General features: G+C 37.7%; 1 protein-coding gene across 3 annotated transcripts in view; it reads left to right on the forward strand.

Annotated features, from left to right (window-relative positions):
• Window positions 1–14,717, forward strand: part of cacna1db (calcium channel, voltage-dependent, L type, alpha 1D subunit, b) — an 86,502-nt gene that overhangs the window by 39,002 nt on the left and 32,783 nt on the right. For 2 of the 3 annotated variants that reach the window (XM_085343795.1, XM_085343796.1), the window contains exons 7-19: window positions 1,293–1,489; window positions 4,175–4,278; window positions 4,632–4,801; window positions 9,676–9,750; window positions 11,226–11,313; window positions 11,494–11,520; window positions 11,832–11,992; window positions 12,070–12,295; window positions 13,242–13,449; window positions 13,665–13,785; window positions 13,880–13,994; window positions 14,107–14,167; window positions 14,274–14,334. In XM_085343795.1, the coding sequence (XP_085199921.1) occupies window positions 1,293–1,489; window positions 4,175–4,278; window positions 4,632–4,801; window positions 9,676–9,750; window positions 11,226–11,313; window positions 11,494–11,520; window positions 11,832–11,992; window positions 12,070–12,295; window positions 13,242–13,449; window positions 13,665–13,785; window positions 13,880–13,994; window positions 14,107–14,167; window positions 14,274–14,334 (1,614 nt within the window). Of the gene's footprint in view, window positions 1–1,292; window positions 1,490–4,174; window positions 4,279–4,631; window positions 4,802–9,675; window positions 9,751–11,225; window positions 11,314–11,493; window positions 11,521–11,831; window positions 11,993–12,069; window positions 12,296–13,241; window positions 13,450–13,664; window positions 13,786–13,879; window positions 13,995–14,106; window positions 14,168–14,273; window positions 14,347–14,717 lie in introns of all 3 variants that reach the window. The other variant, XM_085343794.1, reaches the window with a different exon arrangement.

The following is a 14,717-nucleotide window of genomic DNA, read 5'->3' on the forward strand; positions in this document are numbered from 1 at the left end:
ATCTTCCTTTCTTGTCTGCTACTACACGTCTGCTTCACTTTCTACAGACACCTGTTAAAAGAGGGATTTGTACTCCATAATGTAATGTAAACAGGCATACACGTCACCTTAGAACAGACTCAGGATTCAATCCCTGTCCCTGAAAATGAATGGACACATGTACCTATGTGAATGGTGACAAGCCACTGAAAACAGGGCAGAACAGCAGATGGTGGATTAAATCCAGTGATTAAATGACTAATATCTAGCTATTATGTAAACATGCTTGACCTTTGCTTTACCATTACTCTTTGATGTCAGTGTATCAGAAAAAAAGGGACATGTTGATGGACATTAGCACATATGTACACAAAGACACATACATAAAACCACAGTTATAGTCTAAAATGGCTGACTGACGGGATTGAAGCAGCTTAAGTAACAGGGATTTGCTGCATTACGACAACTGTTATTGTGGCGTGTCACTCTCCCTCTCATACACCTTTCACGTAATCTCGCCTTCTTTCTCTCCCTTTCTTGCTTTCATCTGTTCTGTTTGCCTGGTGACTTCAGGAGAAGCACAGTAGGGTAAAGTCGAGAGGTCGCGACAGAGCAGGATTGAATCTCGCTTTAATCAAAGCCACTGTGTGTTCACCAGCCCTGAAAAATAGCATTTAGCATGTGTTTTTTTTTAGGTTTTTGGATAGGTCAGAGGGGCATGCATCCAAAAAAGGAAGAGGCCACATGTTTGAATTTGTGTGTGTAGAAGCACTGTGGTTATTTGATTAAAAAGGTGGAAAGTTTAACATGTGGGCTAATCTACAGTGAGTGAACTGTAAGCGTGGGGTGCTGGGGCAAACTGTAATTAATGTTAGTGTATAGCATAATTTTCTGCATTGCTCCTATGATGATGGAATAATGTCAGAATACTGAACAGTGAAATTTTAAAGTGTGACACAGAGGAATGCATGAATGGCTCTATGGATTCCTGATACCTATTTTATCATGGATATAGCTTAAACTTAACTTTATTATTATCTTTGCATGAAGTAATAATCCAATCATAATGTCAGAATCAAAGAAAATACAGTGATGGGGAACTCTTAAAAATAATGCTGGAGGAAAAAAACTCCACATTCTTGAAAATAGATTATAACACACTAAGAATGAAGATGCAACATGAGATTTAAACTTGGACAAAGAACATACGTGAAATGATGTGACAAATAATTGAACAAGTTTTGCCTGGATGATCTAAAGTCGCTTTCATGTTGTTTCCATGTTGATTTACCTGTTTGTCTTTGTATCTCCAGGTGCCCTCGCAGAGGAAGAGCCGGCGCCATGTGCAATATCAGGGCATGGGCGTCATTGCCTTCTCAATGGTACAGTTTGCCGGGAGGGCTGGCAAGGCCCCAACAATGGCATCACCAACTTTGACAACTTTTTGTTTGCCATGCTCACTGTGTTCCAGTGCATCACCATGGAAGGCTGGACTGACGTTCTCTACTGGGTAAACCCAAATTTACAATGCTACTTGAAAATATAGTGCTGTGCAAAAGTCTTGAGCCACCCTGCATTTATTTATATGTTGTTTCCAGGGAGCCAGACTTTCTTGCAATTTATTAAGTGGTCTTGAGCAATAGTTCTCCAGGATTTCTCATGGTGTAGGATGTTGACTTTGGATACTGGCTGCTTTTCCAGTCATTATTCAGTCCACTCTTTGTACCTGGCTATTTTCAGTAGAATGTTATTTGTGTTTTTTAAGCTACTTAATGCTGACCTATGAATCATTCAGACATAAATAAAGACACATAGCTTCCTGGAAGAACCAGTGTTGTGTTAACATATTTAGACAACTAAGAGCCAATTTTAAATCTTATCTTTAGGGACTTTGTTACTAGCAGCCTATTGGGAAAAATGGTTTGTTTAGATTAATATACAAAAATACCAAATATTAGACAGTTTGACAGGCATAGTATTTGGAAAACAACAAAATGATTCCCAAAGTGCTATTAGCTGAAAACCTGGCATACATTGGCATGGTGTGTCTTGGTGAAACTGAACCGATCAACAGTATCTGAAAGTCATGTTCTTAAGAACAGGAAACAATCCTGTCACAGGACCTGAGAGATGCATCTGGCCTTTCACTTGATCCATCTACTGTTCCATTACTTAAGAATGGGAAACTTATAGAAAAGGCTGAGGTAACCCAAGTTACACAAGAAGACTGAAAATCAGTAACATCTCTTATGAAGTGCAAAATAATCATCAATATGCACTGAGGAGGTCAGGAAAGAGTGTCTACAGCCATTTGTAAAACATGGTGGAGGCTCTGTTATGGTTTGTGGATCTTGTCGAAATTGATGGAATTTTCAAGACAGAAAACTACCATCGGAGTTTTATGCAGGATGCAATTGCATCTGGAAAGCGTGCGACTGGAACTGGATTTTTTTTGTTTTAGCATGATAGTGATCCCAAACACACTGCAAATTCAATACAAGCATATCTGGATAGGAAAACACTATCAGTCATGGATCCCCAAAGCCCAAACCTCAACATTACTGAAACAGTGTTGGATCATCTTGACAGAGAACAGAAAAAAACGACAGGCAACATCCAACAAAGAGCTCTAAATGTCCTTCAAGGAGCCTGGAGAGCTATTCCTGCACACTAGTGAAATATATTACAAGAAAGCTGCCTAAGAGAGGTCAGGCGGCGTTGAAGAATAAAGATACCAAATACTGATTTCCAACTTTGTTAGAATTCCACAAACTCTATTTGTGCCTTATATCCTGTATTTCTCAAAGTTTGCACATGTTTGAAGAAAATGCTGGCTCAGGAGATTTACACAGCACTGTATGTATAATATTAAAGTAATAATAAGTGTAATAGGATTATGCATGGTTTTTTTTAAACAAAGTTAATGTCATTTAAATTCCTTAAAAAAAGGAAAGTTGTTTTTTATAGCTCCTAACAAAAAAAGGGGATTCGCATGACAAACTATTGTTATATAGACAATGGAGCTATTGCTTAACAATGGAACATTAGTTACAAATGTGACAAAAGCAGTAAGACACCATTCAGAACCATGATTTTTCATGCAGGTTTGACCCCAGCAACACTTTTCCAAGCAAACTCATTTAAGCCTTTGTTTTTTTCTCTCTGTTTTGCAAATCCATGCTTTATGTGATTTTTTTTGTTGTTGTTGTTATTTTCTAAAAAAGTTTTCACAGCTAGAGTGTGCAACCCATTTTTAAAGGCTAACCTGAAACCCCCGGCTTCATATTAACACAAATCACCAACAGCTTTTAATTAGCCAAAATACTCAGCACTGATGATGAGTTTTCCTCACAATACACCCACGCCCTTTTATTGATGGAGACCCTCATCTATGAAATAATGAACCTCTTCACCTCCTTCTCGTTCGTCTTCTCAGACTCTCTCTCTCTGTCCCACACACTTTCATGCATGTATGTGTTACCATGGCAATCCCATGCTAATACTGCTGTTAAAGTGGTGGAAGGAAGGAGATTCAGCAAACCTAAAAGATGGAAAAAGAGATCATGGCAGGATAGATACGCAGATGTATAAATTAAAACTGACCTTGAGCCTTTCGTACTGATATAAGCCAAGTATAAATTTTTCTTCGGGGTGGGCGGTTCTGCGGCTGGAGGCAGGCACATCAGTGGGATTTTTTTCTTTAACGGGAAAATGACTATCAAAATAGAAGTGTAAACTGTAAACATTTACACTGACTGAGCAAAGAAAAGTGCCTACTGTGATGAGAGCTGTGTGAAATGTGATTATGAAAAAAGGGCAAACTTTTAGGTCCTGGTGTTGCCAGCAGCTCAGCTAAGAGGCACGTTGGATTTAGTGCGGTCATTTGGCACAGCCTCATTACTAACACTAATACAAGTACTCACTGTCATTCATAACTGACCCAGTTGTCTCTCACGTGGTTCCCTCTAGTGGTCACCCGTCCTGCTGCAGTTTTAGCTGCCGTTGAGTGACAAACCTCTTTCCTGCTCAAGGGATACTGTGGGCTTTGCACCTCCATGAGTTAATGATTTTTTTAAAATTAGAATTCAGTTTTTATTTCGAATAATTTAATCTATGTAAGCTGTAAGAATAACATTGCCATGTCTGAATTTAGAGTTAATTCAGTTAAATGTTCCTATTATCTCTTTCTGTGTAGATGAATGATGCAATGGGCTTTGAGCTGCCGTGGGTCTACTTTGTCAGCCTCGTCATCTTTGGATCCTTCTTTGTTCTTAACCTGGTTTTGGGTGTGCTGAGTGGGTATGTTTCATGTTTCTGTTTTGAATTGTTGTTTTAATAAAATGCCCTGTTGTGGGTGCTGAGAGTCTACTTGAAAGGAACATGCAATTTACAGTATGCGTGTAATATATCTATAAAACATATTCATAGATGGGGTATTTTGCTCATTTTGGTAATAATATAAAAATGTGATGCTGCGTGTGAATTCCACAAATAAGTTTAACCCTGCACATTTAACAAATGATAAGAAATTGTTTGTTGAGGTTATTAAGTTATCAGTTTTAGTGCAGCCTTAGTTTTAAGACTGCAGAGCGCTGCCATTCTGTACAGTGTTACGGTGACCCACGTTTGACATTATGCTTTCCCCTCTATAGAGAGTTCTCCAAAGAGCGAGAAAAGGCCAAGGCTCGAGGTGATTTCCAGAAGCTGCGTGAGAAGCAGCAGTTAGAAGAAGACCTGAAGGGCTACTTGGACTGGATCACCCAGGCAGAGGACATCGACCCTGAGAACGAGGAGGAGGGAGATGAGGAGGGCAAGCGTAACCGTGAGTTACCTGGATTTAATGTTTTTTTTTCTCTACTCTTGTCCAGCACTCTTGTCCAGCAGGCAAACAAAGAATGCAAACAGAACTGTGACTTACAAAGCCTTAACTTCTTCTGCCCTGAGATAATGCTGCACATTTCTTTGCCACTAAAACTGTTACAAGAGGAAGGAGAGACGGTCAATCTGTTATGCATCTAACTGGCAGTTCTCATGATCCTTTGCTTACTTTGACTTGAATGCGGCTCATTGTGGGAACATGACGTTGTTTTGAGACAGCTGCTTCCTTGCAATAATTTCTGACTTGGCATTTGATTAGTACAGTAAGTGAGGGGTGACTGCTTCTGTTTATTTGTGTTGACAAGGAGCACAAGGACTGAATTAGAATGAGGAAGCTCAGGCAGGGATTGCTTGAAGCATCTAAGATTTCACTAAAAATTGTATGATAATGCACCGAATGCGATCTAATACATGAATGTAAATCTTTTGTGAGTTCCTACATTTCTGCAAACATACTGTATGACCTACAACAATGACTCCTGAAGCCCCTGGTGGGCCACAAAGGTACTGCAAGTAGGCCTCAGTAATAACAGAAATTGATTAGTTTGAATACTCACAGGTTTGTACAGTTAAATTTTTATATATATGTATTTTTTTATATAAAAAATGAATTTAATTTGGTAATAGGAGATAGCTAGTTTGTGATATTACAAATTTTTCTGACACAAATTAATCAATCTAGATAAGGTTGTTTATGTTTTTTGAACACAAATTTAAAGGAACTATATCGCTTTCTCTTGTGTTTTGATTAGATTTAAGATGGATGGGCCCGTTGGGATTTTCTGGTTCTTAAGTGGGCGGCAGCAGTCCTGACTTTGGGGATGGCTGACTTACAACATGATCATGACAAGAAAGCCTAGTGTAACAAATGTGGGAAGATCAGTGTTTTCAGCTGCTCTCAGTCATTCATAGCACAGCAGAGAATGATTAAGCTATGACAGCCTCATAATTCCTTTAAGAAAATTAGAATAAAAAAACTTTGCTTTCAAATAGAAATGTGTTCTGCAACAATACGCTTCTTAACATCCACCTCCACCTCTGACACAGTTAAATACCTACATTTTTGCCTTTGTGTACGCAGTACGAATATCTCAGCCAGACATATTATGTGCCTTATAACCGCTGAATATTATCTTCCACATAATTAGTGTTAAATCACTACAGCAGTGAATCACAGCCTCTGAATTACCACCTACTTTTCAGATACGTTCACTTATAACAGTTTTGACCATTCATGGGTCTCTCCAGCCGGTCAGAGTAAACACCAGCGTTAGTTTAATCCATAACAAATGTAATGGAATCCTTATTACATGGACGTAATGCTTATATTAGCGTTCACTTAATCCTCACATTTATATACAACTGGTGGTATAAACACCCATCTTTGGCATGCTGGAGGATTTTATCTATGAAATCATAACCACTGTAGCAGTGCAGTTTGTGTGCTGCACTACACTTTCACACATGCGTGTCGTGAAATTAAATCTCTAGAATTTTCTTTGATGTGTCTTCAGATTTTCACAGCGCTGCACGTTCAATACCATGGCAAAAGCTGTGTGTTTTTCTTTGCTGTATTTCAATGTTTATATGGGTTGTAAATAAAAATGCATATAAATACTAGAGATGGCACGATACCACTTTTTTTATGTCCGATACCGATACCGATATCATAAATTTGGATATCTGCCGATACCGATATGAATCCGATATAGTGTTTTTTAATCAACAAAACTGTTTTTTAAAATATCTTGCTGCATTTTGCAAGTCTGCAAGTTCATACTCAAGTTTAAAACAACAACTACACTAAAGCTATTCTGTTATACCTGTATACAAAAAAAATATTTCATAGTTCAGCAATACTGATCAATCTAATAAACTTAGACCTACACCATCCTCCCTATTCTGGTATTTTAAAGAGTACTTAGCGTAAATATTAAGCAACCTAACTAATAGGGTTCCAACTCCCAGCAACAACAAAAATAAATAAATAAAAAATAGGGAACCACCCCTCACGCTCCACCTCATGATGCTTAATCAACGTAATCAACCTTAATTTGATGCAGTGTGAAAAAAAATGCACAGAAATGAATTATTTTTCAAGAAATATTAAATAGATTCAACATCTTTCTTCAACAAAATTGCAGACTGCACAGATGGTACCTTCCCAAAGGAAAATGTACTATAGCTTACTAGGGTATATATATTAGACTTAATAGTCACTATATACAGTAATTGACTTCTATTCATTTTACATCAAATTAAAACTTTGGGTGTCAGATAATTATTTATTAAAAGCTAGACATTTTAAATGAGAATAAGAAAGAAAAGTATGTCTTTGTGCCCCCTTTTCCCAGTTAATGCCCTATCGGCCCCCCTGGCTAAACTTTGCTAGATCCGCCCCTGCACAGTTACCAGCCGTCAGCTACGTAGAAAAAGATCCTCGAGTAGAAAGTAATATTAAATAAATTCTAACAACAGCTTATCAAGCTTAAACGTGCTGCTGTTGTTCAGCCGCTGGTTTGCTCTTTCTGGCGCAAAGTGGACCAAAAACAAACAAGAGAGACTCGCGACAGAAAAGCCGATCAGCTGATCATTAGCAGTTTCACGATTGAAGTAGCAGCCGGAGAGCGAGAGGCAGTCGCTCGTTAAGCTTAACGTGGGAATGCTTTACAAACATTCAGAGATGGACTTACACACTTGCTTTACTTCTCTCGGGGATAACTTTGTCGGAGATGAAATGCCGGGTTGCTAGCGAAGCTCCAAATGCTATCCAGACCACCGACAGGTCCCGCATGCCACAGCTGCTCTATCACGTGATGCATACTGCTCCGACGTTCTGAGGCGAGTTACGGCGTGTTGCAAGTTTTGTGAGGTGCTTTCGTGATATTTAATGGATCGGATTACATTTTTTATTTTTCTCCGATATCCGATCCAGTAATTTAGGTCAGTATCGGACCGATACCGATACGTAATATCGGATCGGTCCATCTCTAATAAATACTGTATTTTACTTTTATCTGGATTCCAAAAACTTAACTATTTCAGCTAATGTGATCTAACGCAACATATTGTGGATGGACTGTAACCATAATGTAATTCAGCTCCACGTTTGCCGTAATAAACAAGATTTTAACGTTGCTGGTTAGATTTGGTTACATTTGTAGACAATGTTACTTGGTTGCAGTAGCAATGACACAGAAAAAATACTGACAAGTAGTAACAAAAATATATTTTTCATTACAGGCACGCCCTGGAAAAATATTTAGCTGTAAGTTTTTCAGATTCAGAAAAAGCAGGAGTATCTGCGTAATTCTTAGATTTTAATAAAGAAGGCAAACAAAAAACAGGCAAACTTGATTTGCAGATTGACATTTGTATTCATGTGTATTTAGGCACTGTGACTGGTGGAGAAGCCAGTATGAACAACTTGAACAGTTAGTTCTGGTTTCTGACATTTGCTGTATATGGAATAAGTCGAATGAGCCATTAAATAATCTAATAGTCCAAAGTTGATGAACAGGAGAAATTTGGGCTTTTTTTTTTTTACATATGACATAGCATCCTGCCATCAGAGAGAGATGAATTTCCTTAGTTGTTTGCTCTACCTTAAACATTTACCTTTTTTGTGTGTTTATTTAATCATAGTATTTCTAATGTCTGGTATGAAAATTGGATGGCGCAGCGGCTCCGTGATTCTATTAACTGACAGTAGGAAGGCCATTTAAAATTATGTGTTGAATTCAGGGTTTTTCTTTTGTTATTTTGCAACAAATGTTGGGACTGAAGCTTGTGTCATTAGTAATTATACCATAATCCATCTGGATGTGCAGGGAAAAAATGTGGGCGTAACTGACATGAAAATACATCTGACCCGAGTTATAGCTAGACTGCCTCGTAACCATTCACAGAGCAGTCAGTGCGAATGTACCTGTCAGTTTTTATGTTCACCAGTAGTTGCCTTGCTTTTAGCCCTGCTGTCGATGTTATAGATGACGACGGACTAACTTTACTTCCTTGCAGTGTGTGTGCGCCTTCTAAAAACTGTCTGTAGACTGCTGTTAATACCTGTTTCACCCTTCTCTTCCCTTCGTTTCTTTACATCATTTTCTCTCTTTACCCACAATTGTTCTCTTCTCTGCTTTCTTCTACTCTTTTCCAAAGTCGTGTTTAATGTTGATTGTTTCTAGTGTTACAGTGTATTATATAGTTACTCTGTCCAGAATTTACAGAGCTAATGTTACAGCATGCAGTCTAACAGATAGTTGATTTTTATTGCTTTGTTTAATTTGTTTTTGCTTCATGTACTCAGCGGGACACTTTATAGTCATGGACAATCTTATGATGACACATTTAAAAAACGAATGTCCTTGACTGTCTTATTTATTTGCTGATATTAATACTAATACAAGTACATAATTTATGAGCTGATATATATCATAATTATGCCTTTATGTTCATCATGTTGTCTCTCTAAATGGTCTGATGTCTTCAAATCTACAAATTACTGTGAATTCCTCCTTATTTGGTCTTTTTACTCCTTACTGCCAGTCACTTTTGCCCAAGGAGCAATGATGAATTAATTATTACACACACAATTCATGCATAAATAAATGTAGTTAGTGTATTATTATTAGTAGTTAATCCACTAAATATAATTCAAGAATGTCCTGTATACTTTTCTGGACACGGTAGCTGTGCCAGTAGCTTGTATTGCAGCTGTCTCTTGCTGTACGTTCCTCTCTCTCTTGTTGTGCTGTGTACTGACTCACTGCTTCCTCTGCTGTCTGGCTGTATGATCTGCATGTTGATAACACCAAGGGGTCACGCTGGCTGACCTTACTGAGAAGAAGAAAGGAAAGTTTGGCTGGTTCACTCAGTCCACAGAGACACAGGGTAAATGTGTGTGCGCGCGAGTGTCTGAAAGTCTGAATTTCCCCACACATCTTCACCAGGACGGTTCATCACCTGCATGTGCTTTGCTTATGCTTTGTGTGTGCTCTCGTATTTAAACACCCTTTCCTTTATTAGTCTGTTTCTGATCCTTACCATCTTCAACACATACATGTTATTCTATTACTGCACTGGCATAACAGGACAGTCCAACTTCCAGTAAAATGCTTTAAAGATTTTGAATTTTACACCACATGAAAGGAAGGGAAAAAGAAAATGGAGTTTGACCCGTTTAGAGCAGTTTAGAGAAAAATTATATATTTTTATTTAACTGAAGAATTAGTAACACTGATTTAAGTGTATTTTTCTACAAAATAACTTTATTGTAATACATTGCTTATGTTATAATAGGTGATAAGAGAATCTAATTATTACTTTGATTTATTTACAAAGAATTATAGACATTAGTTTAAACTTTCCAATAACCATTAAGATATAACCGTTATCTAACAACACAGATAATTATCATACGCAACTGTAGAAACCAATTATTAGCACATTAGTGTACATTATGAATTATAATTTAATCTCTTAATAAACAATAACTTACCATTTTTTAATGATAACTGAGGGAAAACATAGAATTTTATCTAGGACTGCCACATGGTTTTCTCATCATCATTATCATAATAATGGCATCTTCATCATCATCATCATCATCATATTGAGTCACGTTTTCAATTGCAACTATATTTTGTGCATGTACAGTAAATGTGAATTCTAATGTGTATACGCATGACATACCTGGACAAGAATAATTGATGCATTTGACTGCAGTGTTCATCTGAACACTGCAGTCAATGGTATTTCAAACCTCACCATGGAAAATGGATTTCCAGTTCCAGTCCAATAAATAATAATCTATCAAATTTAGTTTGACTCTGGACTGGCAGCATGTATTCACTGTTACTAGATCTGTGCAAAAACCTTGAGCTTCATCTTTTTGCAGTGCTCACAAGCATTACAGCTGGTTTCACACTGTGAAACTCCAACATCCAGGGGTCAAACTTTGTCAGGCAGTCACTCCAGCATTTTTATCTGACACTTGCAGATTTTGCTGTTTCATTTAAAAAAAAAATTTCTGGTGGTTTGGCTTGGCCTTCCTAATAAAAAAAATATATCAATGGAGTCCATGTTAAATAATCACAAGCTGAAATCTGAACTCAAGATTATAATCTATTGTTTTACTGTAACGACTGATTAGAGTGTTTATTTGGGCTTTGTTTGTTCAGATTTTAAAATAAGTCACATTTATTTTGAAGGATATTTTATCACTCGAGAACCAAGCCAAATCAAAAATGCATGGATATCAATAAGAGAATCAGTCATAACATAACAGAAAGCCTGTGTAATAAACTTTTTCCATTAACGTGTCTTTACGTGTGTGTATTTGTATGTGTGTGTGTGCGACATGACAGCGAGCATACCCACAAGTGAGACAGAATCAGTGACCACAGACAATCACAACGGAGAGGAAGACAAATCACCATGCTGTGGTCCACTGTGGTGAGTGCTGTATATGTTACTCAACACATTACACGTTTCACTCTAAAATTTTATTGACAGCTTAGGCTGTCTGGTAATTGACAGTCAGTAATATTAAAACTCGTTTGATTGGATTGCAGAGTGCACATTTGAACATTCTGTTACATTTAATTAAAAGTTGCTTCTTTTTATTCTCCCCAGTCAAAAAATTACTAAATCAAAGTGCAGGTTGGTACCCCGTTGTGGTGCTGCATGGTAGCTTTGTTCATCATTTACTGGACTTGTCTCATCTTGCATGGTTGATTATGGCATCATGTTTTAATTGTTCAGACCGCTGATGTTATCATCTGTGGTTTTTTCCCCCTAAATGTAATCATTGTGTTTATGCACCTGAAACCTACCCTCTTTTCCTCCTAATCAACCTTTTCCCCTTTGGAATCATAATGAAGTTGCTTTTATTGTATTTCACCAATCAAATAATCCAATAAATAGCAATACAAAAAGTAAAAACCTAAACATGTGACACTCATCGCCTACAGCCGTCAGTGGCGTCGATGGAACCGTTTCTGCCGCAGGAAGTGTCGCGCAGCTGTGAAATCGGTGACCTTTTATTGGCTCGTCATCATCTTGGTGTTCCTCAACACTCTTACTATCTCGTCTGAGCACTACAACCAGCCAGACTGGCTGACTGAAGTACAGGGTATGTGCTTTGCTCTGTTTGTTCCACGCTATCCTAAAACGTGCATTTAGACGTTTTTATCCCGCTTTTTTCTCCAGATGTTGCCAACAAAGTTCTTCTGGCCTTGTTCACCTTGGAGATGCTGGTGAAAATGTACAGCTTGGGATTGCAGGCCTACTTTGTATCCCTGTTTAACCGCTTTGACTGTTTCGTGGTGTGTGGCGGCATCGTAGAGACCATCCTGGTGGAGTTAGCGATCATGTCTCCTTTGGGTATCTCTGTATTGCGCTGCGTACGCCTCCTTCGAATCTTCAAAGTCACACGGTGAGCAATTCCCGCACTAATACTACTACTGACAATGACAATAATATTAATAATACTAATGTTTATATAGCACCTTTATTAACAAGGTTTGTGCTGAACTGAACATAAGTCAAAGAAAAAAATAAAATAAAAGTCAAATTTTAAAAAAGTCACACAAAAGATGAGAATTCAAAAGTGCATGAGGTCTATGAAATGTCCCCTAATTACATTTAAAAACATAACATTTAAATATATTATAATATATTCATATATAGGTTCCAGCGCCCCAGCGACCCTGAAAAATATAGGCAGAAGAGAATGGATACATGGATGAATAATAATCTATTTAATACAGGCATCAGACCAGCAAACCTCCACTGGCACAGCCTGTTACAGACATGACCAGTAATCCATCAATGGGAATGTCTGAGATTTCTATTTAACACAGAGCAAAGACAAAACTATTAAATCTTAAAAAAAACAAAACAACAGAAAGTCATGTGATCTCTGGACGTAAGATGTTTAAAACCCCGTCTTTTGATTCAAATATGGGGTTTTAAAATTTGTTTTTATATAATTTTTCATTTGGAGTGCATTGTAGTTTTTTTAAATTCCGTTTTCAGACTTATACACGTGAGCTTAGAGTGCAACTAACGTAAGCAACATTTAATCTCTCACTGACAGAAAAAAAGCCTTTTATTTTGTATAAAATGTATCACTTGTATGAAGCTCAGAAAATAAGGAAGTGCTTTCTCCCCGATTATTGCCAAAAGTGATCTGTTACATGAGAACACGTGAAAGATCTCGCTGTAAATCTTTCACATAAGGCTGATGACACTTATTTCAAACAAACCGAAGGATTCAGGCATCTGTGAGCATATTAACTGACTACAGCATGTCTGATACCAGCTGGCTAAGTTGAGCGTATTGACAAGACATAATCCCTTATTGTTTGTTTCTTCCTCAGTCACTGGGCATCTCTCAGTAACCTGGTGGCCTCTCTCCTCAACTCCATGAAGTCCATCGCATCCCTGTTGCTGCTGCTTTTCCTCTTTATCATTATCTTTTCCCTGCTTGGCATGCAGCTTTTTGGGGGAAAGTTTAACTTTGATGAAACTGTGACTAAAAGAAGCACTTTCGATAACTTCCCCCAGGCCCTTCTCACTGTTTTCCAGGTATCTGTTTGATTTCATTGTTTCATTCAAAATTAAAGCTCGCTGTGAGCTAATTCAATGCTAATCTGTCAAAGAGTCTGTTTGTTGAGGTGCGATTTGCAAGAATCACAACATCCAATCTAAGTGTCTGCAGTGAGACAATAAATACAGTTTAAATTATTGTCTGGGCAAACAGAATAATTTTGGCGTCCTCTGCTCTACATTGTGTTCACCAGATCTTGACAGGAGAAGACTGGAACACAGTAATGTATGATGGCATCATGGCATACGGTGGTCCTGCCTCCTCTGGAATGGTCGTCTGCATTTACTTCATCATCCTCTTCATTTGTGGAAACTGTATCCTACTGCCTGCGAAGTGTGCACACATCCGTGTGAAAAAGTTGTTTTTAATCGGGGTGTTTAGTGTTTTCTCTTTAACTCAAATGATCAGACATCCTGCTAAATGTTTTCTTGGCCATCGCCGTTGACAACCTGGCAGATGCAGAGAGCCTCAACACAGCGCAGAAAGAGGAGGAAGAGGCAAAGAAGAGGAAGAATAGTGCCAGGTGAAGCTGTTTAATATTTTATATTTGAAGGTCTAGTGTTGAAGTCTTTTGTCACAGTCACTTAAAAAAAAAAAAGCGTTGTAAATCAGACCTTTTCATCTGTGCCCAACAGGGATGCAAGCGCTGATAAGAAGAGATGTGACATAGCAGAAAGCAAAGATGGCGAGACCAAGGTAAAAAAAAATCAGGATTTACATTATATTATCAAACTGCAGACATGCATATGTTAAATGGCAGCACTGATTTTATTAAAATCTCTCTTAAACCTGAATGATGAAGGTGCCGCTGGAGGGCTTGCAAGAGGAAAACAAAGAGTTGTATCCTTCCAGTGAGTCTCCAGGTAAACTGACTTGTTTTAACTGAGCAATACACATACAGTATACACACACACACACACACACACACACACACACACACACACACACACACACACATATATATATATATATATATATATATATATATATATATATATATATATATATATATATATATATATATATATATATACATACATACATACATACATACATCGTACACACATACACACATAGACACAGACACTGTGAGCACTTTGAAGTCAAACACAACACAGCAGTTAGTGGAAGGGTGATTTGTTGATCAAATCAATTAAATAAACACTGTATTTTTGTACATATATTATTGTGCAGTAGATATATTACATGTTGAATGCCGGATTTTGAATCTTCAGTTCATAAGTGT

Source organism: Diplotaxodon limnothrissa, linkage group LG20 (genome assembly GCF_057381915.1).
Source record: "Diplotaxodon limnothrissa isolate DT_005_m linkage group LG20, D_limnothrissa_male_GT1.1, whole genome shotgun sequence".
Lineage (NCBI taxonomy): Eukaryota > Metazoa > Chordata > Actinopteri > Cichliformes > Cichlidae > Diplotaxodon > Diplotaxodon limnothrissa.